The 27,112-nt window shown below is 48.9% G+C and overlaps 1 protein-coding gene across 4 annotated transcripts; it reads right to left on the bottom strand.

Moving 5' to 3' along the window:
* Window positions 1-502: 502 nt before the first annotated feature.
* Window positions 503-25,741, bottom strand: USP49 (ubiquitin specific peptidase 49). Of its 4 annotated transcripts, none has more exons than XM_061362972.1 (7): window positions 25,669-25,740; window positions 10,266-10,410; window positions 7,949-9,359; window positions 5,711-5,915; window positions 4,083-4,191; window positions 3,121-3,326; window positions 503-2,362 (listed from the first exon to the last, which is right to left on the bottom strand). In XM_061362972.1, the coding sequence occupies exons 3-7, from the start codon at window positions 9,329-9,331 to the stop codon at window positions 2,169-2,171; spliced, it is 2,097 nt and encodes a 698-aa protein (XP_061218956.1). In that variant the 5' UTR covers window positions 9,332-9,359; window positions 10,266-10,410; window positions 25,669-25,740; the 3' UTR covers window positions 503-2,168. The 4 variants fall into 4 exon arrangements, with proteins under 4 accessions (XP_061218956.1, XP_061218955.1, XP_061218957.1 ...); XM_061362971.1 differs by lacking the exon at window positions 25,669-25,740 and adding an exon at window positions 13,249-13,708; XM_061362974.1 differs by lacking the exon at window positions 25,669-25,740 and adding an exon at window positions 13,249-13,709 and having other exon boundaries at window positions 2,191-2,362; window positions 3,272-3,326.
* Window positions 25,742-27,112: the final 1,371 nt, after the last annotated feature.

Genomic DNA, 27,112 nt, shown 5'->3' with positions numbered 1-27,112 from the left:
ATTTTTCCCTTGAATTCTCTTTTTGACATTCCCAGAGCTCGAGAAAAGAACCCATCATGTGTCTGATAATCCCAAGATTCCCATTCTTCCAGGAATGTCAACTCCTACCTGCGCTGAAGCCAACTCAGCCTCCCCCGCAGTCAGCAGCCACAATTACTGCTACTGGGTCTCAATTTAGCCTCTTGCATTTTATTCACTGGTAGTAAATTCCCTACTGAGTAAATACAAGGATACAAAGACATTCAGTGAAATCCCTCCAGATGCTGCTACATCTACAGAACCAGAACTGCATCTTCTGACAGAGTCCTATGGGAACTGGTTTAAAACTGTCTTGTTTCCAATAGAGTTTGAGCCTATGATGTCAAAATGAGACTGAATTGCCAAAAAAGACAGGTTTTGGTGACTCAAAAAGCAGCACGTTGCTCAGACACATGGGAAATGGGGAACTCAAGGACAGAGACCTAGCATCACACTGTGCTCTGCTCGCTGTGTTCACCTGCATGGCTGCAGCAAGGAGCAGCAGCCACAGCACTCCAGACCAATGTGCCCATAGGACAGAACAGTCCCAGTAGTGGCAGTGGAAATAGAGGGAACAGCGTTTGGGAGACTTACCTCTTCCCCCCTCCACCTCCAGCATGAGGTTGTCAGGGTGTGTGTGATGGGCAAATACCGATAAGAACAGAAAAAGAGGGAGGAAGAGAAACATTTTTATAACTTCTCTACCTGAAAATGGAACTGTTTCTTAAGAAGCTCATATTTGAGGTTATTTCACCTTTAACCCCCCCACCCCCAGACCATGAAGACTGACAGACATCGTGCCTCCTTAGAGGATTCAGATTTGAACATGACATGTGAACCGCCAAACCCCAACGTAGAAAAACACACCTGAGGCGCAACTGTAGGCTGAGAAGTGACTGGCAATAGTCAGCTAAGGCCCTGTGTTTCCCACAGCATTCCACATCCAAGACGATCACAGATACAGACGTTTTTGTAGCCTTTCAAACCCAACGTGGACTTTTGACATTGAAGTACATTCCTTCCCTTTATGGCCCAGCAGAAACAAAGACGGCGCGGGCTGAGTTCTGCACAGCCTCCTTTGTGTGACAACTGCAACCCATGGGCATTCCCCTTAGAGGAGCAATAGGAGCAGCCTCTCACTGCTGTGGTCTCACCACCACCCTGTTCCCCTAAGGAAAACATGCCATGCTTGTATGAAAGTGCTACTTTGCCAGTGTAAGATGCCTCCATGCCACCCGCTTCTGCTGCCACAGCCAGGGCTCAGGCTCCTCTGTCATCCTGATGCCCACGCCATGCCAGCAGAAGCCTGCAGCACAGGCTTTGTTTTTGCTGCCACTGTAAACAGATTTGACACACTGCTACATTCCTGGTTTATGACCGAGTTTTGTGTTTTAAACAGACTTGTTTTTTTTTTTCCAGAGCAGAACTGTTTTCAGATCACATTCCTTGTGAATTTAGCTGCCGGTTCGGTTCAGTTCAGCCCGGAGAACAAACCATCGAGGGTGCACACAGCCCCACAAACAGAGAAGGAGAGCTGCTCACAAAGCTTGCCCACCATGGGTTTGCCCTCAATGGATGGCAAAGAACTTGGTACCCCAGAGACTGCTGAGGCCCTGGGGCAGTATTATCCCTGGTTGAAGAACATTTAACATTTCTCTAGCAAGAACAGCTCTGAGGGCCGTTAACTCCATCTACCCATCAACTGTCCCAACACATACCTGGGTGATCTGCGTTTCAAACCTTGGCAATGTGAACAGCAACTGAAGGGGAGGGGACTGTACCTGTTCCTTCTGCAGTTTTATCAGCATTACCAGGTAGTGAAGGTTTTTGAAGCCAGCTGAATGCTTCAGTATCCTGGTTGGGCTCATCTCTTACACACCTTACCCACATCCTTTTTGAGATGGGGGATACACAGCATCAAACCTTCCCATTTCATTCTGAATGACGGGATGCTTTCTAAACAAGATTCTGACTGCAACCTTATGTGTCAGAATGGCACAGCTCGACAGGCTTTTCCAGACCCTGGGTGGCCAATGTCAAGAGCTGATCCCCTTCCTGCAGCGAGCCTTTTTTCCTACAAAGAGGAAAGATGGGAACGCCAATGGTTGTAAAGGAAACGGAGGCTGCTGGTTGAGTCACGGAGCTCCCCATCACGGGAATGTCAATCTTCTGTCCTTATTATCACTGTGTCTGGATGGCACCTGAGCTTGGAGTTGTTTTTCTGAGATTCTTGCTTTGTCCTGCACTGTTCTTTGAGTGTAAAACAGAATGTAGGCTTGGGTTTTGCACACCTCCTCCACACTACATACATTCAGTTTGGAGTCATTGCAGTGGACCCAAAAACCTAGGAATCAAAGTGAGAAAGAGGATATTAGTAAGGGAGGCGCTGACTCCTGAATGCATTTTGGAACGGTTCAGAGGAAACATCCACAGAGAAAAAGGGCAGCGGAGGAGAAAAGGCATCTCTATCGTTTCCTCTATGGATGCTTTGGAAAGGACCTCCTGATCTGGAAAACATTTGGATTGTTTCTGTGCCATTAACAGAGTTCAGAAATACCAAACTGTAATTTAACCAAGTGTATATTACAGCCCAAGAGCTCCATTAGGAAAAGAAAAATTCCCTGGAGAGAGGCAATTTGTAGCTCTTTCTGCCCAAGTCCGAAGGCAGAATCAACACTGATCCAGCTGCAGAGAGAGACTGCTGGAAAGGCACAAAACCCCTGCGGATGTTACTCATGAATAGTTCCTGTCCAGCTTCAAAACACTTTCTGTTTATCTCATCATCCCAAGGATACTGAGAAAAGACACCCAGCTGGAGCAGCTCCACGGAGTTACGCTGCATGAGAAAATGAAGCATTCATGCTGTTAACAGCAAGCAATAAAAGGCATCCCGAAGGGCTGCGAAGCAAAGAACGGCAATCTGTGGCTTTAGGCAAAACCCCAGAAAACATGCTACTGGGAAGCCATTCTGGGAAACCAAGTACCAAATGCTGGGAAATGGATTCCAACCAACTTCCATCAGAAAGCTTTACAACGCACTACGTCTGTGGAACAAAACACGACGTTCTTGAATCTGTTTCCCCCGTAACAAGGCACACGCACCTCCCTCTGTGTTGTAGCAATATGCTGTGTAGTGTCCTGAGCCAAACCCTTTCCCGTGATGCATCACCACAGCGGAGAGGTCATAGACAAAGGTCTCTTTGTCAAGAGAGGAGAGAGAGTCCCTGCAGCAGTAAGGTTCCATGTTTAATACCTGGTCAAAGAGGACATGGACCCCAATCTTCTCGCGGTGATTACGTTCAGACCACCTGCAAACACAAGGGCACGAATCAAAGACTCCGGGTCCCGCTTCTCGCCTCTGGTGCACACAAAAGCAGCTGCTGCTCGACAGCTCTGAAGAGCTTTCAGTGCTCGGGTCAAGTAGGCGGTGTGTAATTCTTTCCTTCTGTTTCCACTCTAACATCTACTACAGTCATCTCCTGCACACAGCTCATTCTGTCACCGATGCCCATTCGTTATCATTAGAGCACTGCGGAGGTGTGCAACGGCCAAGCACAAAGCAAGCCAAACTACCGGGACAGCAAGACAGGGGCTGAAATGTTCAGTTGGAATTTAACCCCCTCCCCACTCCTCAAATGCCTGGCCTGAGTTTCAGAAACTGCTCACAGTATTTGGAGCTTTGTCTGCTATGCTTTACTCAACGGCTACATCCATAAGATTGGCATTTAACTAGCGCAGGCTTCCAGCTTCAACAAATCTTTCACTCAGCTCATCCATCTCACAGCCACTCTTTCAAGTTGCCTCCAAACTCGGACAACTGCTGTTGAGTACAATGCAAGGGAATGAGCATTAACGTGTACAAAACATCACATTATGTGCAGAGCAGAAAACACGCTACAAACAGGCTACTGATTGCAATGTGAGCTGTACTCGGAGAGGGAATCACCTCTCTGGTTCAGGTTAAAATTCATTTACCAGAAAGGGAGAGGTGATCAGCCCACATGAATCACATCTCTCCCAAAGTCAAGCCTCCTGCCCACCACCACGCAGTGTGCCCCACTCACCTGAATCGTTTAAGGTGCAGCCGGAGGACCTGAGGTAGTCTGTAGATCAGTAACTGCTTTTTAGCTTCACTCAGAACAAGGGGTTTAGGAGAAGACTTGCGCCGTTTGCCTACCAAATAGAATGAAAAACACCGAGGCAAAGATTGTTTGGGGGCAATTTGCTTTCAGAAGGGGGAACAAGCACATTGTGAGCTCTTTTCTTCCAGCTCACGTGCACTGATGATGGACGCACAAGTCAACATCGCCTATGAATTCCTTCACAGAGCAGGAGCCACCTCTAAACCAAAAGAGAGGAGGGAAAAAAAGGTTCCTCCTGCCAGGGATTACTCTTTCCAAGACACTGAGCATATGAGTGTACCAGGGGGAAGACAGGTGGCTTCCAGAGCTTCCAGTAAGAAATGTACCTGTTAATTAGATTTCTGCACCTCACTGCACCAGTTCACAACAGATGGGATGCTCCTCCTCCGTCACATCTGACAAGTGCCCCCAGTAGTTTTGGGCAGCTAGGTGCAGGCTGGTTGCCTTCCCCTGGCTTTTTTTCAGCTGGTTAAGATTCCCTTACTCATTTCATTCTGGAGAAACGGTTACAATTTGGGCTTCCACAAAGAATCCATGGAAACAGAGTTGAGACGAAGCCGTACTCACCCGCATCAACACTCTGCGAACAGAGTGTGTGAACCAGAATCTACTCATATCGTATCTGGCTTTGTTTCAAGAACATCTCATCAATGGTTATTTCCTAATGCTCTGTGAAGATGTTTGGTAACAGATTTGTGAGTGGACAGAGAACAGATCTCTGCAAATATTTGCTGCTTCAGCTGCTTAGCTGCAATGCAAGTCAAGTTATTGGCATTTTCCTCCCACGGGGATCGAAATTTGCCATAAATACCTGCATGAAAAAATATTTCAAATGCAGCTTCTCAGAGAGCTGAGCTGCACGGTTATAACGCAGCTAAAATTATTCTCAGGCATATAATGACCTTACACTCAGACCTGCTACAGGAAGAGAGAAGTCATCTTCTAGCTGAGCGCAGCAAAACACGTGCATCCATCTAACAGGTCTCACATTAACCTCAGACTGCCTAAATTGCATCAGTTCACTGCTTCTTGACAAAATGCTTACAGAGAGGTGGAAGCTGGAACCCGGCAGTGCACCTTGAGAACTCTGCATCTGTGATTCTGGTTAAAGGATTCAATCAAGAGCAAGCTGCATATAGATGGCTTGCTATAAAAGCTTCCCTACGATGCAGAGATGAGCAAACCACAGGGGATAAGGTTCCTTCTTCTGCCCCTAAATCCAGGCCACCTCTTACCCCCAAAAGAATTCTTGAGGTTGCCTTTTCCTCTTAAGGCAAGTGGGGAGAGCATGAGCAGGGTCATAGTATAACCTTAGCAAACTGTGCTGCTGAATGGTGGAGACAAGAAAAATGACATATCAGGTCCAAACTGGTACCCAAAGGAACAGAAACTACCAACAGGAGGAAACAAATCAGCACGAGGAGCAAGGAAGAGCAGTTTCCCTATACATGCAGATGACAATACCTGTTTTGAGACACATCAAACACACATCAGAAACTTCCCAACTGGAAAAAGATATAGTACAGAGACAGCATCAGCAGCTCACTTACTGTTGCACTGGTCGCACGCGTATATCCTCCCTTCCAGCGCCTCGGTCTCGGTGAACTTGGCCAACATCTCTGTCAGCATGCACTCTGCCTGGTGAACAGGGATGATCCCCTTCTCCATGGAGTGATAGCGCTCGGGGAATTCCAGGGAAAGATCCCAAAAGGGCTCCACAGTGTTGGATTTGTAGTTGCATGTTATGCAGGTGACCTGGGGATGACACAAATGGAGTTATGTGCGTGTACACCTGCAGTCTGGCAGTTACAGTCACATCTAAAGAGCAGGTTTATGCCCCAAAGGCGTTGCAGTTTCACAGGCAGGATGAGAAACATGACTTATTTCCACTCTGAAAGGTAATCTTGAGCAAATCATTCAAACTACTTTCTCAATCCCCCGTCCCCAAATAGAGCCAATGTTCATGTTTATGGGCTTTACTTGCTCAGATGAACACTGTTGCAGGTATAACACTGATTTACAGCTGGTAACAAACACCTTGGATCTGTTTCCTACTACAAAAAGTACATGTTAGCATTCAGCATGCCATCATCCTTCCATAGTTTCTCTGCCTTCCTTACATATCTCAAAGTGTGCAGTTCTTTTAATGCTTTATCAGCTAACTATATAGAATCTTTCCTGAACAGAGCATGAAAGGCCACATTTCAGATGCATTCGTTTTCTCATCTCATCCCAAGAACATTATAAATAAGAAGAGCAGAGAAGTTTTCAATTAAACTCAGAGGCAGAAAGTGAGAACTCCAGGAAGCACCAAAACAAACAGCGTGGAGAAGAGAAGGCTGTGTGAAGACCTCAGAGCAGCCTTCCAGTATCTGAAGGGGGCCTATAGGGATGCTGGGGATGGACTCTTCATTAGGGACTTCAGTGACAGGACAAGGGGTAATGGGTTCAAACAGGGGAAGTTTAGATTGGATATAAGGAAGAAGTTCTTTACTGTGAGGGTGGTGAGGCACTGGAATGGGCTGCCCAGGGAGGTTGTGAATGCTCCATCCCTGACAGTATTCAATGCCAGGTTGGATGGAGACTTGGGTGGCAATGCTTTAGTGAGAGGTGTCCCTGCCCACGGCAGGGGGCTGGAACTGGATGATCTTAAGGTCCTTCCCAACCCTAACTATTCTATGATTCTATAAAACCAGAGAGCAGATCTGGTCAGACCCTATGGTACTGTGAGAATCATCCATCAGAAACCAGCTTCCAACCTTGCAGCTTCAAGGCACTGAAGTAGCTTGATGATGGATTTGCAGCTAGAAGATAGGGAAGGAATCCTGTGCGTAGAGGGGTTTGGAATGAAACACAGTGCACATACACAAGCAGAACAAATAGCCTGGCAAGTTACTGATAGCTTATCATAGGTGCAGATCAATTACATTGATCTGTGTTCTTCACATTGTTAGGAGACCTATCGCTGAACCTACATCAGCCCCAACACCCCACCATCCAGAGCCAAGGGAACGAAGAACACTGAGCTTAGAGGGCCACAAGAAGCTCACACACTGAGGGGATGATTCAAATGAACCAGGACTTCAAGCAGCCCTGTCCCGAAAGCGAAGAGCTTTGACTTGAGAAATACACCTTTTAATCTTTACCATACAGGTAAGCTTAATGAGGGGATGCTCACTAGCACTGAGAAGGATGAGAGAAACAGTGATGAGAACGTGCACATGTGGTCTGATCTCCCAAACCCTGGAATGTCAAGTCATGCACAAGTTTCCTTTCTCCTGGAAAGCAAAGGTAGTGGAGAGCTTTCAAAAGGGTTTGTTGGGGAACAGTACGTTTCCGATAAGGGAAAGGCACAGGAATAAGAGACCAAGCAGCATGACAGGCACTTTCATCTCCTACAGAAACATATGTTAAGCATGCTCCGTGTCTCGAGATGACTTTCATATGCCTGCAGAAAGCCCCAAATTGTCAGAGAGAGCTTATTTGTTACAAGCCCTCTCTGTGCTCCATCATGTTCGTTCCAGACATGGACACAAAACCAGGAGAGGAAACCCCAAATTACAAGGACATTTAAAAAACACTGGAAAAACTGAAAACTAAAGGCTTCTGTACTTGGGCACATTTCACTCCAAAGTGGCTCGAGTCAACTGAGTTTACAGTACCCACGGCAAGGCTGGAGAATGCTGACAACCTGCATAGCAACTCCTCTCGTGTATCTGGGGGCTCCTGAGGAAACACAGCTCGGATGAAGGGCTCGAACGGATGCCTGTGCAAAAGCAGGTTCATACCTGACTAAGCAACTGCCCATGAAAAATGGTGTTCACCACCTTCAGGACCTGCTTGGTGAGCTTCCTCTGCGAGAAAGGGATGAGGATCCTGCGCTTCGTTCCTTCCGACTCCAGCTCCTGCTGCACTTTATCCAACAGCTCGCAGAGGAATTCCTGAGCGTCCTGCTGATCGTACCCTCGGAACGCCGGGATCAGGCTCCACACAGAGTGCAGCATGGCAAAGGGGGACACGAGCGCCCACTTGCCAGACCACATCACTCTGAAGAGGGTGTGCAGTTCGTGACAGAGGGAGATGTGCTTTGAACTCGGCTCCTTGGGCTGTATCAGTTCTAAACTCCTGCTTATGGAGGAGCCACCATTTAAGCCAGCTGGCAAGCTCTGCGTGCCATATGATCCCACTTTGTCAGTCTTCCCTGACTCGTTAGCAGCAGCCCCGTTTGCCAGCTTGCCAGGCATCCTGGACTTGCCATTCACAGTTTTAGCCAAGAGTTCTTCCGTTTCACAGAGATCAAGCGTCAGAAAACATTCTCTGAACTTCTGGAGGTGACTCAGCACTTGCAGGATGGAATTCATGTAGCACGTGTTCCCCAGGTTCCTCAGACCCGTCACCCCGGGGGTCATGAGCGGCTTGCGCCGGATGGAATAGAACTGCTTGAATCGGCTGCTCTGCACCTGCCTTGAGGTAGGGGAAGCGCTCGCCACCTCCCTGAACTTCCTTGGAACCAGGTTCTCTCTGTGCACGTGAGACAGGAGCCTCGCGCTCTTCCTGGGAGGAGCGTTCGCCAGCTCCTCCAGGAGCTGCCTCTTCATCTCCCGCCGCCGCTGCCTCGCTGCCTCCTTCTTCTTCTCCAGCTCTTCCCTTTGCTGCTTCTCTCTTAGCTTTCGCTGGCCCCTGGAGCTCTTCTCGAACCAGGTCCGCAGCGCCTTCGCCAGCAAGGACTGGCGCCTGTGCCAGAGGGCTGTAAGCATCTGGGACTGTCCCTGAGGGCTCCTCTGATGGCTGCACACATCCTCTCCCAAAGCCATGGACCGCAGCGTCCTGCCACTTCTTGTGGACGGGTCATGCTTTTGGCTTTTAATCGCTGACAGGGAACTTCTCAGCAGCTTCAGATCACCCTCCGGGTTATCATTCAAGACGTAATCTTCACAAAGGTAACAAAAGACATAGAGATCGTTCACTTCCATTGCCAACGGGTGCCTGGTTTCTTCAAAGTGTTTAAGTGCATGCTCCTCGATGTACCTCCCGCAGGCCACGTGGGAGCACTTCAGGCAGGCCCAGATGGACTCCGTGGTCTGGCAGTCCACGCAGTGCCACTTCTGGGGGTTCAGGATGGAGTGGTCCTGGGCGAGTCGTAGCCGCCCAACATGTTTGCATCTATCCATGTCTTACAGAAGTCTTCGCTGCTTTGACCTTGGAAGGCAAAAAGAGACAGAGAGAAAAGGGGCTTAGAGCCACGGCACATGTTCAAAACCATCTCTTTCGTACTGGCTGTAAAGACCTATAAAAACACAGATGTTGAATCTTGTCAATCTCAACCTCCGTTTTCCCTTAAGCAACTCCATTATTTCTGTGGGCAGTTTTTAGCACCAGCCAAAGAGACTGGATTGACAAGGTCTACAGCATACAACTGTCTATCTGTGTGCTAGGGACAGCCCAGCCAGCTGCCAGCACGCCTCACCCAACCTGAATGGCTCGCTTCCAAGGAGAAAAAGATTAATTCAGTCCACACACACGCTTGATCTTTAGTTGCCCTCTTGAAACTGATACATGCAAAATGAATTTGGAATGGGAAGGCATGTCATCAGGAGCGGGCTGAGTTACTAACTCCTTGCAGAAGCCACAGAAACACCAGATAATTGTTGGAACTGGATGATCTTAAGGTCCTTTCCAACCCTAACTATTCTATGATTCTCTGATGCTATATAACCAGAGCATTTGCAAGCCCGCAGGCTCTCTGTTCTACCCTGGAATTCTCTCATTTCCCACAGCCTCCCAAACGTTCCAGCCTTTAAAAACCATCAGGAGGGAATAAAAACTGAAACGGGCTAGAGTGAACCTAAAGGAACATCTGCAGGTGTAGACGCTTGCAGGAGCACACAGACGGAGAGAAAGCAACTGATTTACTGCACTGTAACTGAAGAGAAATCAAAGCAGCGCTATTAGAAGGCGCAGAAAGCTTTTACTCCGTGTCCTGTACCCATGTGCTTTATAGAAGATGCTCAGATGTACAAAGAGCACAAGTGACACTGGGGCGTCTTTGTATGCTCCCTCCAATGCTCTGATCCAAGGGGAAGAGATGAGGGCACAGCTACTCACGGAGTCCTGTTCAAACATCCTTCCCCCCGTGCCGCCGCAGCCCGGGCACGGAACATCCCCATCGCAGCCGGAGGAGTCTTGGCGGATCTTCGGGAATTTAATTACTACTTAAGTCTTCATTGTAAGGCAGCGCAGCTTCAAAGCCCTAGAGAGAGGATATTCGTGTGATGCACAGAAACAAACCGAGAGCACTGGCAGGGCTGCTCTGGAACAGGATTAATCCCCTCGGCGCAAGAGCTACGGTGGGGAACGCATTTATTACAGAGACCGGAATGCTCTGGAAGTCGAAGCCGGAGCGCACGGAGGAAGCCCAATGGAAGGGGCCCTGTGGAATTTCGTCTTTCTGCTTTCATTTTCCCATAATCTATAAATCTGCTGGTCACGTGCAGCCTCTTCATCATCAGCCTTTTGTATAGCGGATGACCCAACATATGGCAGAGAGAAGATGTGGAGTTCAAAAAGACGGAGCGCAAACGTTGCACCTCCTGCAATCACTTCAGCGCTGACTTGGTGAAAGCAGGAGGGAGGAGATGGGGGGGTGGGGGAAGGAGGCAAAAAACCTGTCCTGAAATATCCAGTATCAAACAATAGAAATGAAGTAATGAATAGTTGTTAAGTGTGAACTGCAACAAAGAACAGCAGGGGAAAGAGAGATAGGAAAAACCTGCCTTTTGCCCAAGGCAGAACTGATTGCAAACCCCTATCTGTTGTAATAGCCCAAGAAAGACTAAATTAACTCGCTTACACACCTACAGCTTGAATGCAACACAGAGCAGTGACAGGAGAGACAGTGAGAACAGGCACAAAGTGGTTACAGATGTCGCAGAGAGCGTCGGAGCCGGCACATGGAACACGTAGTTAAAAGGAATCTCTCTACAAGGAGCAAAGTTTAACACAACAGAGGCTGTGGCTTCACCAGAGACAGCTATGGAGCAGCTGCCTCTATCTGACCAGGTCAGGCAAACCTGTCCTTAGTGGCCCTCAAATCATGCAGATTTACTTTAGTTCCTATCTTCTTCCAGTGCGATTGTTGCTAAAGATGGAATCTGTTAAGGAAAAATCAAAGCTCTTCTGTTCTTTAACTCCCCCCGACTTCAGATTAGAGCACAAGTGGCCACTTGAGCACTCCTCTCCATGGAGTGATCTGCAGTGTCTAAATAACCCTTTCTGCTGGTTAGCTGGAACAGTTGAAGCAGCCCTGCACCTCTCCTTTGGGCCGAGTCCATCCCCTCACAAATCCTCAGGCCTGGAAAGGCGCTTTTGGAAACCCCACACTAAACAAAGGGCCGGTTTGGTCTGCGAGTTGGAACCGTCCCTTCCCACCTCCCTCTCACCTTTCTCCCTGAGCTTTTTCCTCTCCTCTTTCTCCTTTATTTTTTGTGCTCAGGTCTCGATGGAAAATCGTGGCAGAATCCCGTCTAGCCTTGGTGAGACCAAGTAGCGTAGATTCCAGCTTGAAAGAGTATAGACACTATGGTAACATTGACAGCCTTCATTTACATAAAAGAATACTAATTATGTTGTATCATCAACATCTGTGATTCTGCTCACTGCCATATGCGACAGGGTTGGGAATTTAACCCTTGAGTCGCACCAGGAGAGCTGAGATTTGTGCCGTGGAACAAAAACTGGGCCTTTGAAATAACCATTTCCTAGAGGCTGATGCAATCACTGCCAAGGGAGGTCACCCACCAGCCCTGCAAGGGCTCAGGACCCAACACGTTCCAAGCGCACTGAATTCACCTTCAGGTTCCAATGCTGATACGTTGCTGGTTTCAGCTGGGTAACAGGCTACAAGGAAATCAATCACACACCAGATCCAGTGCATTAAAGAATCATGTTTAACAATGAAGTAGGCTGTCAGTATATAAATCACAAGCCTTTTGTCAACTGCTTTTGCTTTTCCTGTGTGGGCCAGCAAGATTTCCTGTTTGAAGAGGAAAAGAGATTTTAAGAGCGCTGGTGGGTTAACAAAGCAGCTTTGTTACACCTTAATTTGGTAATTCTCAGCACAAAAGCATCTTTGATGCTGCCTGTGATGTTCCCCACCTGTTTCTCTTCAGGTATCTATGGATTATGGATACTTCCCTTGCAAATCTAAGCCTTAATACCATATACACCCAGGTGAGAAACAGCGTTTATTTAACCCAAACCGCTTCAGTGATAGCTCTTTTGAGCTTCCTCAGACAAGAGGAAACCTGTTTGGCATCAGCAGGGTTCACTGTGGAGCATCTGCATCACTCACCCATCAGTAAAACTGGCTCTCCCCCATCACGCACCGCAGGTACTAAAGGCAGCTGGGGTGCCTCAGGGTCAGCATTGCCATCACGCTGCAAACACCGAACACATCACGGGAGGACGTGCACATGATGAAGAACCAAATCTGTTCCTCTCTTTTCCACAGGTAAACAAACAGCTTGCCCCAACCTAGCAGCCAGAATAGAGAGAACTCCCTGCCAGGAGAAATGACAAAGCTACGATGAAAGGAAAGCCCAAAGATGAGTCAGAACCTGTGAACAGGCACGCAAAGGGGAAACAAACCTGGGCTGGAGCTGTTCAAGTTACTGCAAGGAATGAACACAACTTCATGTGGTTGCCGTGAACAACAAGAGAGTTTAAGGATGGAGAATGAACACCTTACATTTGTCTGGAAGCAAACAAACCGAATCTTTGCAATTCCAGTGTTCCAGGTTTCTTTCCTGGCTTTGCAATTCTTTTTTTCCACCAGGGCAGATCTCATTTTAAGCAATAAACTTCTCCTTTCTCGCATACTTAGAACTTTCCTTTCCCAGATAAGGCATGGGGAAAGGAAAAGAGGGCAGGAGGAACAACTTAACTGCTCTGCATGGAGAAGCAGCTTGGAGCTGCACTGCAATACAACTAAAGATGGGTTAAACCTGATGTAAAGTAATAGGAAATAAAAGCAAACTAAGGACACAGGTTTAGCCAGCAATGGTTTAGAGACAATTCGAAAAGCTCTCACCTTGCAAACCACAGTATTTAAACACTGGGTCAAACCCTACTTTCTGTTCTTGCATGGCTCGTAATCATGGAAAAACTTATGGCAAGATCCTGTAACAGCTTCAAGAACCAAACGCAGCCGAAACAATTTGGCTCTTGACCCTGCAAGAGTGTTAAAATAAAACACATGACTTTATTATGGTTCTTTGTGCCATTCTTACACATTTTGGAGCTGATTAAAGACATCTGCACAGATCTGTCGACACTCCCTACTTTCTTCTCCTAAGTAAATGTGCATGAAGCAAAGAGGGAAGTTCAGGGATCAGGAAAGGGGCTGGATGTTCAGCCGAGGCCACTGGAAGTGGCTTTCATTTGTCCAAGAGTTGATGCCAGAACAAGGAGAAGGCTTTGGTGCTGACCCAAACTCCTGTAAGCTGCAGCCTGGAAATCATCCCTAAGGCCAGGAGGGAGGCTCAGCCTGAATGGTTCTGTCATTCACACCTTCAGCCCTCTCCTGGGGTGGCAAAAGGGAAACAGCTCACCAGGGACAGGCAATGGGTGCCACATTAGAGCATCCTTGCCTTTTATCTTCCTTCTTCTGGTTTAAAAGGCTGTTGGAAAAAAAACACCCTTCCATATTCTTGCTCTCTTTGCAAAGTACATACCCCATAGAAACCTACTGCGCTGGAGCAAATAGGTTGAAAAAGCCTGGATGCAAAAAGGCAAACACCTTCCCCTCTCCCCCCATGTAGGAGCAGTGCTGGAGAATTTCTACCCTGCTGCAAACACTCCAAAAAGCAAATAAAGAGGTATCAGAGAGACTCGAGAGCTAAAAATCACATATAACTACTCAAGAACTGTATTCCTTTGATTATTTAACCTACCCCCTTGTGAGGAACCCATTCCTCAACCAGCTGCCTAATGAAAACACGTAATGGGAGCTGTGGGGATGAAGGGAACAAAAAGTTCCTGCTCAAGACCTTGGTGTTCCTCTGCCAGCAAGAGCCCTCTGTGTTCACACAGCAAACCTGCATTTGCCTCTCCAAGCCACTGGCAATAGCCCTTTGTCAAACACAAAACCTCCTATCATTGATAACTCCATTAGAGAAGAGGAATTGCTGTGTGAAGGAATGAGTTCCACCAGCGCATCACCTGAGCAGGTATCCTGTATCCTTACAGAGCCACTGCATGGTCCAGAACTACGAAAGTCCTGGACCACAGAGCAAGGAAAACACCCAGGGAAACATGCAAGAAGCTCTTTCTGCTTCTCTTTACCCCAAGAGCCATCAGCTTGCCTGGGCAGGAATGGGTTTCTCCCTTCACTCCTCTGGTTCAAACCCTTTCAGACTTTCAAATTGCATCTCCAAAGCTTAGCAAGAGTGCTGAAGACTTTTTCAATTATACTGAAAGCATATTTCCTTGGAAATTGTCAGCTTCCTCCCCTCCAGTTGCTGGGTTCCTCCTATCCAGGTTGACATTCCATCAAGTCAGTTACAGGCAAATTAACACAGCTGACAAAGGGGGAAAAAAGAAGGGAAAACACAGGAGGAAGAGTCAGGGATGAGTCAGGATTCAGTGTTTCATTGAAGGGGAAGCAAAGCAATGAGTTAAACAGCTCCTGTGAATCCATGAATTAACCACAGTGTAAAAGACAGATGACAAGACAGGAGACACGAGCTATGACAGCAGCAGCAGTAGCTGCTCCCATTTCCCTCCCGGCCAGCATCCACCCTCCTCATCCCAACACACACAAACCTCCCACCTTGATCCAAAGCATCCTGAATTCCACAGCATCTCCCCTGGAAGCTGGCTGCTGTCCTATGGGAATCACAGCAAGCTCAAAGGACTTCCACTGGTTCCAGCCATTCCATACAGGCACCGGAGGACATCCTCCCACCCCCTTCTGCTGTTCCAGCTCCCAGGCTATAATCACAAGGGAGCTTGACGAAAATGTGACTTCCCTGCCAACTTCCACAGTGAGTTCTGGTTTATTAACTCCTTTAAGTTAATTATAACTATGTCAATGTGAAACTGTTCCTGGGAGCTCGCAGCGTGCTGTAAAGATGTGCTCTAGGCTCAAAACTGGAATCTCAGGAATCAGTTTGCGAAGAAAGATCCAATTATTGCAAAAAGAAACCCCACAACCAAGCCCAAAACCCTCAGAAACCCCAAAACACGAGGATGAAGAAAATCTGGCATCCTTGGTGGGAGAGAACATGACTTCTGCAGGACTTTGCTCTCGGCATCATCTTGGGATGCTGAAGCTGGTGGATACTGGTCCAGAGCTCATTTTACAGTACAAGGAAGAGCAGAGATGCTGTGGTGTGCTGAGTACAATTAGCTCCCAACATGTCACACTCCACAGCAAAGAGAACAAGGCTTCAAAGGGCTCCAATTTGTCCCTAACCCCAACCCACCCACAGGGATTGAGCATCCTCCCTATGAAGTTCTGTTCCCATGGATTTAGGGGGATAGCTGAGACAAGACAAGCCTTCCGTTTAGTGATGTAAATGTCCCAATCCTACCAAACCAGAGATGTTAACATCCCAATTCCATAACACACCAGGAAAGGAAAGCTTAGCTATGCTACAACCTCTCTGCAGATACACACTCTCTTTACCAGAGGTTTGCTGGCAAACTCGAACCAAACCCCACCAAACTCCTTTAGTATGGTTCAAATACATTTATGGACTAGAATCAATTTATGACTACACCAAAAGCCTTGGCATCCTCCAAGAGCAGTAACTCAGACTTCATACAGGCCAACAAAGAGCTGCAAATGTGCATCTGTCTTCTATCCACATTCCTTCCTGATGAAGATCCTCTTCAAACAAGAGCCAGTTCAGCGGTCACGAGGAACGGAGCTGGCAGTTTATGGTTTGAAGATAACCATGGAAGGGCAAAGAGAAGGGGAAATCTGTCGGTTCACAAAGCATTTCCATACAGGCCCCCTCAGGAACCAGCCAGGAGGTGATTTGTGCTGCCATCCACATTCTCCCGATGTCCAAGTTTAAACTTGGATCTTTCAGAGGCACGTTTAAGATGAAACATGAATATTCTCATTAAGCCAAACTCCCTGTTTCTCATCTACATGCAAGAGAAGAATAAAACCAAGGGACTGAAGGCCCAGGTAGAGCCCCCACCTATCTCAGTTTTTACCTTTAGCTTCCAGAGCAGCTTTTCCACGTGCAATACAACCAATCCTATTTATTCCTTAGGGTCACCATAGACCAAGCAAACAGAAAGATGCACGTCCTGCAATTCCCTGGGAACATGGGAAGTCACAACGTAACAGCCCTGGATGTTAAAAAGCATTATTAAAATGCTATACACTTCTTAGTTCACGGCTTTCCAGAAGTTAATGTTTCCTCATTTATGGCAATACATAAAATTCTCCCTCTCCTTTCTTTTCATAAGCTTCCCAGCTTTTGTTTTTGGCTTTTGGAAGTGTTAATAAGCTGGGAAACACAATACGGATACACCATATAAAAGGGGCACTCACTGTGCATGAAACCAATCCACAGGATAGCCCGGTGCTGGTGCACCAGTCCAAAAGGGAAAGAGGCAGTGCAGGAATTCCAAAGGTACTTACAGCCAGAGAAGCCTGGAGCAAATACAGGCAATTTGATTTATCAGAATCAAGCAGGAAAAAGCTGGTTTGCATTAGGACAGTCTGAAAGTAGATGGTAACTGCCCCATATAAAGCACTCGTTTCATTTTATGAGTCAAGCAACCAGTTTGATCGAATCCATGAATTCCCATCCAGCTATTTCCTTACTTGTGACAACCGCAGATCGGGACACACCAAAGCGTTTTAGAGTCTCCTGTGTGTTTGCTCCTGAAGAACCTCTCTGCTTGAGCACACAGTGACAGAGCTGTCATGGATGCAAAATCAATGGCACCGACTCCAAGTCAAGAGCTCTACATCCGTTTTCACTATTGGGAAATCCAGGTTTTAGGCCCCACCACCCCAAAAGTGCAGGGATTCGCACCAAAACCGAGTTCTTTTTGCTTCCTTTCTCACTTAGCACTGCCCAGCTCGGTTTGCATTCAGGCTAAGTGAGAGTGCTCAACTGGCCAAGGACAAGCTCACGTACTCATGGGTCAGGACCTGGGCACACGTGAACAAGGCACCCTAGGAATAATTAACAGGGTACAAGGAAACAAAGCGAGCCATGTTCTGGTTCAACGTGGCCGAACAAAGCAGGAAGGGAAGAGAGAAACAGGCATTCTCTGCTGCCCCCACCTTCTCTACCTTATTATTATCACGGCCTACTACAGTGCAGCCAAAAAGCCCAACTTTTGGGGATGCAGAAAGCATTATTCTTTTGACCAGACTCCTCAAACATTATTTTTCCCATTCAGTGTCTTATCAGATTTATCACCAACAGTCACATAACCCACACGTTCTGAGCCGAGGTTCACACCAACAGCTCAGAGATGCTAAAAACATTCAAACCCACACTCCCAACCTTTGATAGGGAAAATCCTACTCCCTTCCCACCTGCCTTCACATGAACACCACCAGATTAAACAGTTGGCTGGCAAAGAGCTTTGTTAGCACGGTCAGAACCGGGTGCGTTGTGACCGATGGTACCTTGCTGCATCCCTCGCATCGCTCACAAACCCTGATTGCTTCTGTATCAAAAGGCAGTTATAATAAACCAAATGTGCTTGCAATAAAACAATAAGATATGCAGTTACAATAAACCAAACCCATTGCAGGGGGACAGGGTGAAGTTCTGGAGCTCCAACGTGTCCAAGAAGCCTCCCGCTGCTGCTCACATCACCACGGGTGGCTGCAGCACGGATCAGCTGAAGAGCCCCAGCATTCAGCGCAGCCTAACAGCCTCCTCGAGGATCTCTTTGTGATCGACACAAAGACGGATCATACCAGAGTGAATACTTGGTAAGTTATGGGTAGTCCTCTCCTGTTCTTCCTCCCCCGTTTTAATTCATATTCATCTTGGCAAAATCTTAAGACAGACTATTAACTAATCTAAACCAACATCACAGCTGATACAACACATAAAGCAATCAGTCAAACGAACATGTCAGTGCCATCTACTGAGGCAATAAAGAACGAGACAACCCCAGCAGGCTGTGCCTTATTATCTTCACAGCCATAATGAATAGGCAAATAGTATTAAATATAAGTACAGTATTCACAGCCACATTTTGCAATGTTTGAAGCAGGAAAGGTGCCTCCGATACGTTTGAGGAGCAGAGATTACAGGAAGCCAAAAATAACGAGGGGTTTTGACACAGCTCTCCATCATTTCCTTCTCTTGCCAATCAACTACTATTAGGTCTTTGAGGAGTGAAACAGAGCAGCAGCTAGAAAATTCTCTATGGGTTTTAATGCATGCTGTTAACCGGTAAATGGAGTAACCCACAGTGACTAGTGCAGCCAAATGCAGCAAGAACTTGTTCTGCCAACAAACCCCAGGCATCAGCCCAAGATGCTCCATAGTATTTATCTGTGTGGCATCCACCAGCACTGCCACATCCTTGGCTCTAGAAGCAGCAAATGACCTGACCCAGCCTTCGCTTGGACCGCGGTGCTCTACCAAGGTCTGCTCTGTTCTCTTGTCAACAAAGAATTAGATGGAGATTTACATATCCTCTTCTCTGCTCAGCTGATGCGCCTGTTCTATGCTTGGAAAACAAACCTATGCAGCAAACCCTCCTCTTCCCAGGTGTGCAAAAGGAGACCTAAACATTAACAAACATAACAAGAGTATATTCAATCTCAGCCCTCCCTGCATCCAGCTCACCAACTGATGCGAAAGGTTTGCTCTTGTAGTCTCTGGTACCTAAGGAACGATTTCACTTGCTTAAATGCACCTTCCCCCCCCCCATTCCTGATGGAATTATTCCTCATTTGCATATTATGAATCCTGTTCTGGCTGAAATCCTTTCCTATAAATTACAGGGGATATCGGAGCAGTGCCTTTGTCCTCACCACAACACGCCAAGGGTACAGAACGAGGTAGGAGACGGGCACACGGTGCATACCAGGTTGTTAATCTCCTTTAAGAACTGGAGATCAACCCGGGCCCCATTCTACACTCGGGTAATTTATTAAAGTAACAGATGCTGGGAGGTTAGAGTTCATCACATCAATTTGTCTTGAGACGCAACGGCAACAAGGCAAGGGAAGGGAAGAGGGAGAGGTGCATTTGCACCTCTTCTGGTTTGATTTCCATCCTGTGCATCAACAAGCTGTCCCTAAAACCTTCCCACTGGATAATAAACAGGATGTTTTCTTCCTCATTCCCTGAGTCAGTCATTTCCACAGTGTCCAAGCTGAGGAAAAGAGCAGTGCAGATCACAAAGCAAGGTGCTTCAGTCCACCTCTGGCAAACGCTCACTATTTCCATGCTCTGTCAGGAGTATTCCATTTCCCCAGAATAAACTCTCGTGAGCAGGATCTTCATCCTTGCTCTCATTCAGGTGAATTAACTATTCTTAGTTAAACAGATTTGCTTCTAGTCTTAGCCTGATAACAGATTAACTCATGACTGGGAGGATTATAGACTTACCTCTGGACCGAAATCACTTCTGAATCTGAGTTACAGCTATTAGTTCCTTAAAGCTCAGCTGAACAGCTTTTAGTAGCTCCTTTGTATTTTTGAAGGAATGATTAAACATCATTAAATCCAAGCTAACGGCCTTTTCTCACAACTCCAGTGAATAAACAGTTTGCTGATTTAACTTCTGTTTTCTAAAGGAAGAGCAGGGTTTTACATTGATTTGGGGGGGGATAATTAATACTACTCTAAGCCTAGAACACTTGTCTTTAACATTGAAACACGTTTTTCATGTTTGTGTGGGTTTTTAAGCACATAAAACCCCTCTTTGTTCTCCTCAGAGAGAAACAGCTCTCGAGACCAACCTGCTTCTTTGTACCCAGCGTGGCACTTGTGTCCCCATCACGTTTCTCCAGCTGCAGAAGACACAACTGATTCTGCAGGGACGGGCAGTGAAACCCTCCTGTTACACCAACCAACATGCATTTAAGCACGGCTTCTTTCTACATTAAATGGCAAATACCCCAAATAGGACACCAACATTTCCATGCCATCAGCAAACGGTTTCACCCCACACCAACAATGTGGAAAGCAGCCACTAATGAAACTAAAATGAAACCAGTCTGTCCCTATGGATGAAGGTCCCTGCATGGAAGAGCTGCAGGCATCAGCGTGGGGCTGCAATGAGTTGATTTAGCTGGACCCTGACAGCTATAGGCAGCTGAACTCTGTAGGTTCCCAAACACTGTTCCATCAGCGGATGGGGTTTGCTCTTTCAGTAACACACAATCCACTTGTGGTTAATTCACCTTTAGCCCTCTGGATCAGTCTAAGCCAGCTGCAATCCCTGCATTAGAACACAGCCTTTTCCCCTGTTGCTTAATGACTGGAAAACCCCTAAACATCCAAAACCAGCTCAGGTTGTCCTGTTCCTGCAACACATCTATAGATACACACAATCTGTTCAAACCAATCCTTAGCTCTCTCCCTCCACCCAGAACCCCCCCGGAACTATTAAAACCCCACAGTGAACACAAATGTGAAGCCCAATTAGTCAAAGGAGCCATTAGCACCTCGTTGCCCTGAGCTACACAAACCTGCAGGCTAGGGAAGCCTTCACCCCGACTGCGATTGCTAAAGTTCAGCCTAAATGATTTCTTCCGATGCACTCCAGTGCTGGATTTATGCAGATAATGTTCAAGCTAGAAGCCAGCCACAAATCTCTATCATTTCCTTAATACACAAGGCACTTGTTATTCAGCTGGAACACATTTAATATACAGCATAATGTGAAAGTCTAAACTATCTGAAATTAGTGGGTAGTTAACGGCAGCACCAGGCAAGAGGCTGAACGGGTTCCATCACACCAAAAGAAAGGATTTAATATAAACCCCAGTTTTGCGCTTTGAGGAGGAGGAAAGCACGTTTATCACAAAGTGATTGCAATGAAGTCAGGCTCAGAGACACGGATCCCTTCAGGAAAGCAGGGAACAAAGCTGCAGCAGTGTGGAAACACAACCCAGCACTGAGTGCCCTTCCCAGGACGCTCCTTTTAGGATTCCTGGCTAAAAGCTCCTTATCCCTTCATCCGCACACCCACCTCGCCAGGCTGCAAGGGCTCTTCTTGCACCGACTGCATGGGGAGTTCAAACCCTCCAATTGTCTTCAGAGGCTTTTCAGCAGCATGAGAGAGAGGGGCAGAATGTAATTATGGGCCAGTATTTCTTAATCAAATCTAAGCCGCCCACTGCAAGTGAATGGGAAAACATGGTTGCAAGGCGATGCTTCTCAATCAAGCGCACGGCTCTGCCTTTCAGAGCGAAGCAGGGGATGGAGCTGTGGTCACCATTCCTTAATCGGCTCAGCTGATGTCCTATACAGGAGCTCAATGGAGGAACACAGCTGTGGCCCATAACTCTTGACTCGATCTTCCATGGTTTGCCTGAAAAGCCTGAAAAGCACATAAATGCACTAAAGCTTTTCTCCATTAAATTGGTTCTTTCTAAACCATCGCTGGCTTTGCCCGGAGAAGGGGGGGAGCTTCTTTTTCACTGCACTCGGTTAGAGGCTGAGTGTAAAAGTCTGGGTGATATATACCATGCACTGGAGTGCACTACAATAGACCAGGCTATTATTTACTTGTAAAGACTATGATGGAGCATGTTATTAGGAGTTCCAATGTTCTATAGGGATTCCTGTGCTCGAGGACGTGGGTTTCGCTCTAGCTAAAGGACCCTTTTGCATTTCACTAAATCACAACCATCCAAAAAGCATCCCTTTAACCAGATTTCTATTCTTTTCAAAGGTACATCCACGACTGACACGTTAACACCACTGCACTCGTGCTAAGGGGGAGCTGTCACATCCCTGTATTCCAGTTTTCTGCCTGCAAACGTGGCTGCATTACGCAGCCAAGGCAGCGCGACCAGACAGCAAGCGTGCACACCATGGGGAAAAGCACAGAAAGAAGCTTTTTCACCCAGCTGCTGCATTTTCCTTCTCCTTTCTCAGTAAACTTCTTCAAAGGCCCCACTTCCCAATGAATTCCATTGTAATTCCCGGGTTAAAGGGACTCACTGAGCGCGCCTGCTTTCAGCATCACAACTTTCCCATTTCCTGAGCGGCGCTGGTGGTGCAATAGTTAACATGGGCTCCTCACTATTGTGTAAGCAAAAAGCTAATTAACGACACAGCACAAAGCAGCCAAGTTTGATTTGTTTTCCAGCTATCTTAGGGCTCCTAAAGCCACCAAACTTACACCTCCTAAAGCCACCAACTCGCTCTCAACACTGCCGCAGAAAGTGAAGGGATTTTTCTCCTTCCAAACCCACAGCATGTGCATTTTAATCTGTGTTTCCCTCGATGTTCTGTGCTGTGAATTACTGCAAATACAGCCATCATTAGCTTGGGACCACTTGGAAATCTCTGGCAAAGGGGAGAATCCCTCCTTCCATTTCTACCTGCTCTCCCCTCACTCCCACTGCAAACTGGTTCGTTCTGTGGCGTGGCAGAGCTGCTCCATAGAAGCCTGTGAGCTGGGGCTGTAATTCAATGTCTTCTGAGCCATATACGACTTAACAGCCTCACACGAGCCATCTTTGATTAAAAGTCTCATAAGAACCAACGTGAAGAGCGTTAGCACTGGTCCATGGGGTGATGTGAATGCTCCAGAGCAAAGATTCGTTAAGGGTTTTGTGCTAACGAGGATGGTTTCCCATTCATTGACACTGAAGGGGGGGGTATGTTCTATACAACCCATATCAACTCAACAGCCTGCTCACTGTGGTTAAGTGCTGAGGAAAGGTGAAGCGTTTCTACACCGAGCAATTACCAACAGGCTGCTGAGACAAGAGCATCTGCGAAGGTTGCATTCCCCAAAGGAGAAATAAACCCCAACCAACCCCAAAGCCAGGCCCTGATGAAAACCACAAAGGTTGTTAAACACAGTGAGAGGCTTCCCGTGTCTGCAGGGATTCCTGCAGGAAATAAAGGGTCTTTGGGAGCATCTCCCACCAGGTTTGCTGTGGCTAGAGCTGCCCCATCCTCCTTCTGCCCACTGATGCACCCAATCACAGGCAAAGCCTTCAGACAACTTCTCTTGGTCTCTCTTGTTCCCACCAAAGACATTTCACTATGAAAACAGCCAACAAAAGGCAAAAAGGCCAAGAAAAAGAGGATCTTAAAGGACATATTCAGTAATTCACAGCAACTTTGCTGCTAGGGAAAGGGTTTCTTGTCACTCATTCTGAGGAGCTGGGACAAAACAGCAACTACTCTTACAAATGCCTATTAACAAGCGTGGTTTAGCACTGAAGAAGGCAACCAGAGAGCTGCAAACACACACGCACCAAGGGAAGGATTCTGATCAGTCCCTTGCTGCAGCAAGGACCCACACCGGAGCCTTTCACACCCAGGAGCAGAGGTGATCCACCAAGCTGAGCATCCCAGCCAGCAGAACCCCTGTCATCCACAGCACAACACAAAAGGAGATCCTTCGCCATTCCCTTCGAGCTTCCCAATCCAAGCCCTGATCTCACCAAGCACACGAGGCTCCTTCTGCGCTTCTCCATCCTTACAGGGCCCCACAGGTCTCTGCATCACTCACAACCCCATTCTCCATACAACTGCAGAGGCAGATTCTGCCCTAAACATCTCTGGGCATTAAATAAACCCCTGGTTTGGACGCAGTGGCTGCAGCATTCCACAACCCGCTGCCTGTGTGACTATTGTTAAACCCCGCTCCTGAGCAAGCACAGCTCTTTGTAACGAACCACAACTTGCACGAGACCAAGCATCACTCCAGACCTGAGACGCTGCCGACTTCCAACCCCCCTTTTCACTTGGAGTCGGCTCAGATGAGGAGGAAGAAGGATGAGGGGGGAAACAAACAAGCGTTCCCCACTCGTTTGAACGCTCACAGGCATCAAATGCTGCTCGCTTGGCGAGTCCTGTTTGAGCCTTTGCAGCTCAGCTCTTTCCAAAGCAGTTAAACCCAACCCCGAACACTCTGGGTGCCCTGGCTCCTGTTTTTAACACCCTACCAACGCATCTGACAATGGTTCAACAGCGGAGCCTTGTTCTGAAGGCAGAGGCACAGCGATTCAGCGCAAAGCCCAGCGATGCTGCACGTCAACAGGGCATAACTCCAGCCACTTCACTCCTTTAATCCAAGGGCAAGTTTAATCCACAGTTCACACCCACATGGAGTTTACAGTCACAACTGCACTGATTTATCCGCTCTCATCCTCCCACTCCGCAGCTCTCCCTCTTCTCATACCCCAGCCATCCGCTCCCTCTGCTCCAGGAGCAGCTCCCATCTCTGCTCCCTAACACCCTGTTTTTTGCTTCCTGTTTCACCTCCTGATCGCCCGGTTTAATCCGGTCCCTATTCCTCTCCTTGCCTTCACCACCAGAGCCATTGCTGCTCCATGAGGAGCTCCAACTTTGAGTTGTGCCTGGGCTGGGGAGCCAGCAGCGCCCATCACATCCTGCTCCACTCGCTCCTCAGGCTGCAGCAGCATCTCCTCCGAAGCAGTGGTACAGGAAAGGACCCAATTTGGGAACATTTCACATGAAAAGAGCTCTGTTACTCCAAGAGCTCGCTGCATCTTTCCCTGGCCAGAAGTACGAGGGGAGCTCTAAGTAAAGATGCTTCCCCCCCCTTCCCCATATATTCCAAACCAAGCGGGTGCTGCAGACACCCATCAGTGTCTCCAACTGTACCCGGTGTTTAAAGCAAGGTTCGGAGCTCCGGACCCATCACGCCCCGCATCCCCGTTGTTACTCCCTGCGCTGGGGGGGCGGAAACAACACCCCCCCCCATTCTCATTATTTCGTTTTAAATAAACACGATCCAAGACCCCATTCCCTGTTCCCCATCCATAGGGAATGCATTATCCCTGTTTGCGGACCCTTCCCAAGCACACACAGGGCTTTATGGGGCAGTTTTTACACACCCCCCCCACCGCCCCCGCCGCAGCACCCCCCGCGCTGTGCCGGGCCCGGCCGCCAGGGGGCGGTAAAGCCGCCGTGAGGGGCCGGTACCGGGTGAAAGCGGGAGGGGGGGGGTCCAAAGGAGCGGGGGGGGGGCTCCCGCCGCTCCCGCGCCTCAACAAAGGGAAAGTTGCGGCTCCGCCGAGCCCGGCGCGGGGCCCCCCCCGCACAGAAAGGCGGCGGCGGGGGGGGTGGGCCGTGTGCGGGTCAGGGTCCGCCTCACACACACCACCTCCCCCCCCCATTACACCATGGGGGGGGACGCGGGTACCGCGAGGACCCCTCAGCACCCTCCTCACAGTGGGGTGCACCCCACTTCACCCTCCCCCTCCTCCCCCCCTCCCTCAAGGTGGGTGGGGGGGGATCACCCTCGCCCCCCTCCGCCCCCCCCCCCCGCGAACGGCCCCTTTATTTACCGCCATCATCAGCACGCGCGAGCTGTCACCCAGCGCGAGACACCCCGGCCGCCGCCGGCCACGCCCCCCTCCCCGCCCATTGGCCGCCCGCCGCGCCAGGCCCCGCCCCCTCGAGTTCCGCCCCGCCCCACCATTGGCTGGAGCGCACGCCACACAGCGCTCGCGCGCCTTCCCCCCCTCCCCCCTCCTCCCTCCGCTCCTCCCCATTCAGAGCCGCTGCTTTACGCCAATTCCGTAGAGAACTCACAGCGCACCGACGCGAGCCGCTTTACGCAATCTACGCCGCCACACGGGGAGAGCTCCACTCCGAACTTTACGCACTCTGCGTAGCCGCTAGGGTGGGCTCTTCAATGGCGCAGCGGGAGGGCAGCGCCGCGGGGCGGTGACGGCGCCGGCCCGGCCCCCGCCGGTGACGTAGCGGGCTTTGTGAATCGCAGGCTGAAGTTGGGTTGAGGCATGGCAGGGTAAATAAGGATGCTCCGGAGACAAAGAGACTCGGAATGGGGCTGGCGCGTTCCCGGGGGGGTCCTGAGGCTGTTGTGTGGGGTGTGGGGTACCCCACAGGGGCCCTGAGGTGATGGCGCGTTCTGAGGTGATGGGGTACGTGCCCCACAGGCAGCAGTGAGCACAGAGGGAGCCTGTGATGGAGGTCACTGCAAGGCCCCCTGCTCACACACAGGAGCCATGAGGGGATGGAAACGTGTTGGATCAGACACAAAGGGAAGGATGGAGACAGGGCCAAGCAAGGGGCAGCCACACTGGGGGTCACCTGTACCCATAGGGATAACTCACTTCTGCAGCCTTCAAGCACCATCGGGGGGGGGGGGGGAGGCAGGGACCTGCTCCCTGGCTCCGTGACGGGTCCTGGACCACACAGCACAGCTCAGCAGCATCACACGCGCAGTTCCCCTGCACAGAGACCCAAGCGTCCCCCTCGTCTCATCCCAAGTAAGTTCTGAGGCAAAGCACTGCAATTTACCGGCAGGCAGGGCACAAAGACACTGCGGAGCCTTGGCAGCTCCTTCGGAAGACAAACCTTCCCATGAACCCCCCCTTGCTGGGGGCTTTGTTGGGTTCTCTCTACCCCTTCCCTTTCTGAGCAGTGCCGGGGCTGTTCTGAGCCCTCCTGGGCACAGCAACGCACTCACCCACCTCCTAACCCCACTGCAGAGAGCCTGTAGTCTGCTGACAATTAGGAGTGATCATTAATGAGACCCTGAGGTCTCTAAAGCTCAGCAGGTGCAGCTGCTATGGAAATACCTCCCCATGCAAAAACAGCACAGAACAAAAGCCACAGCATCCCCAGGGTGGCAGCGAGACCCAGAGCATCCCTCTGCCAAAGGGTGAGCCCGGTAACGTCAGCCTCTCCTTCCACCTAAGAGGTGAGACCCACAGCCACACAATCACCCATCCCCTTTAGGTCAGGCTTCAACTCATGGCAAGC

Source organism: Neopsephotus bourkii, unplaced genomic scaffold, assembly GCF_033783945.1.
Source record: "Neopsephotus bourkii isolate Nb327-2 ecotype Australia unplaced genomic scaffold, CSIRO-AGI_Nbou_v1 NB_1139, whole genome shotgun sequence".
Taxonomy (NCBI): Eukaryota; Metazoa; Chordata; class Aves; order Psittaciformes; family Psittacidae; genus Neopsephotus; species Neopsephotus bourkii.
Note: the sequence above shows the minus strand (reverse complement) of the source record. Positions and strands in the feature narration are given on the sequence as shown.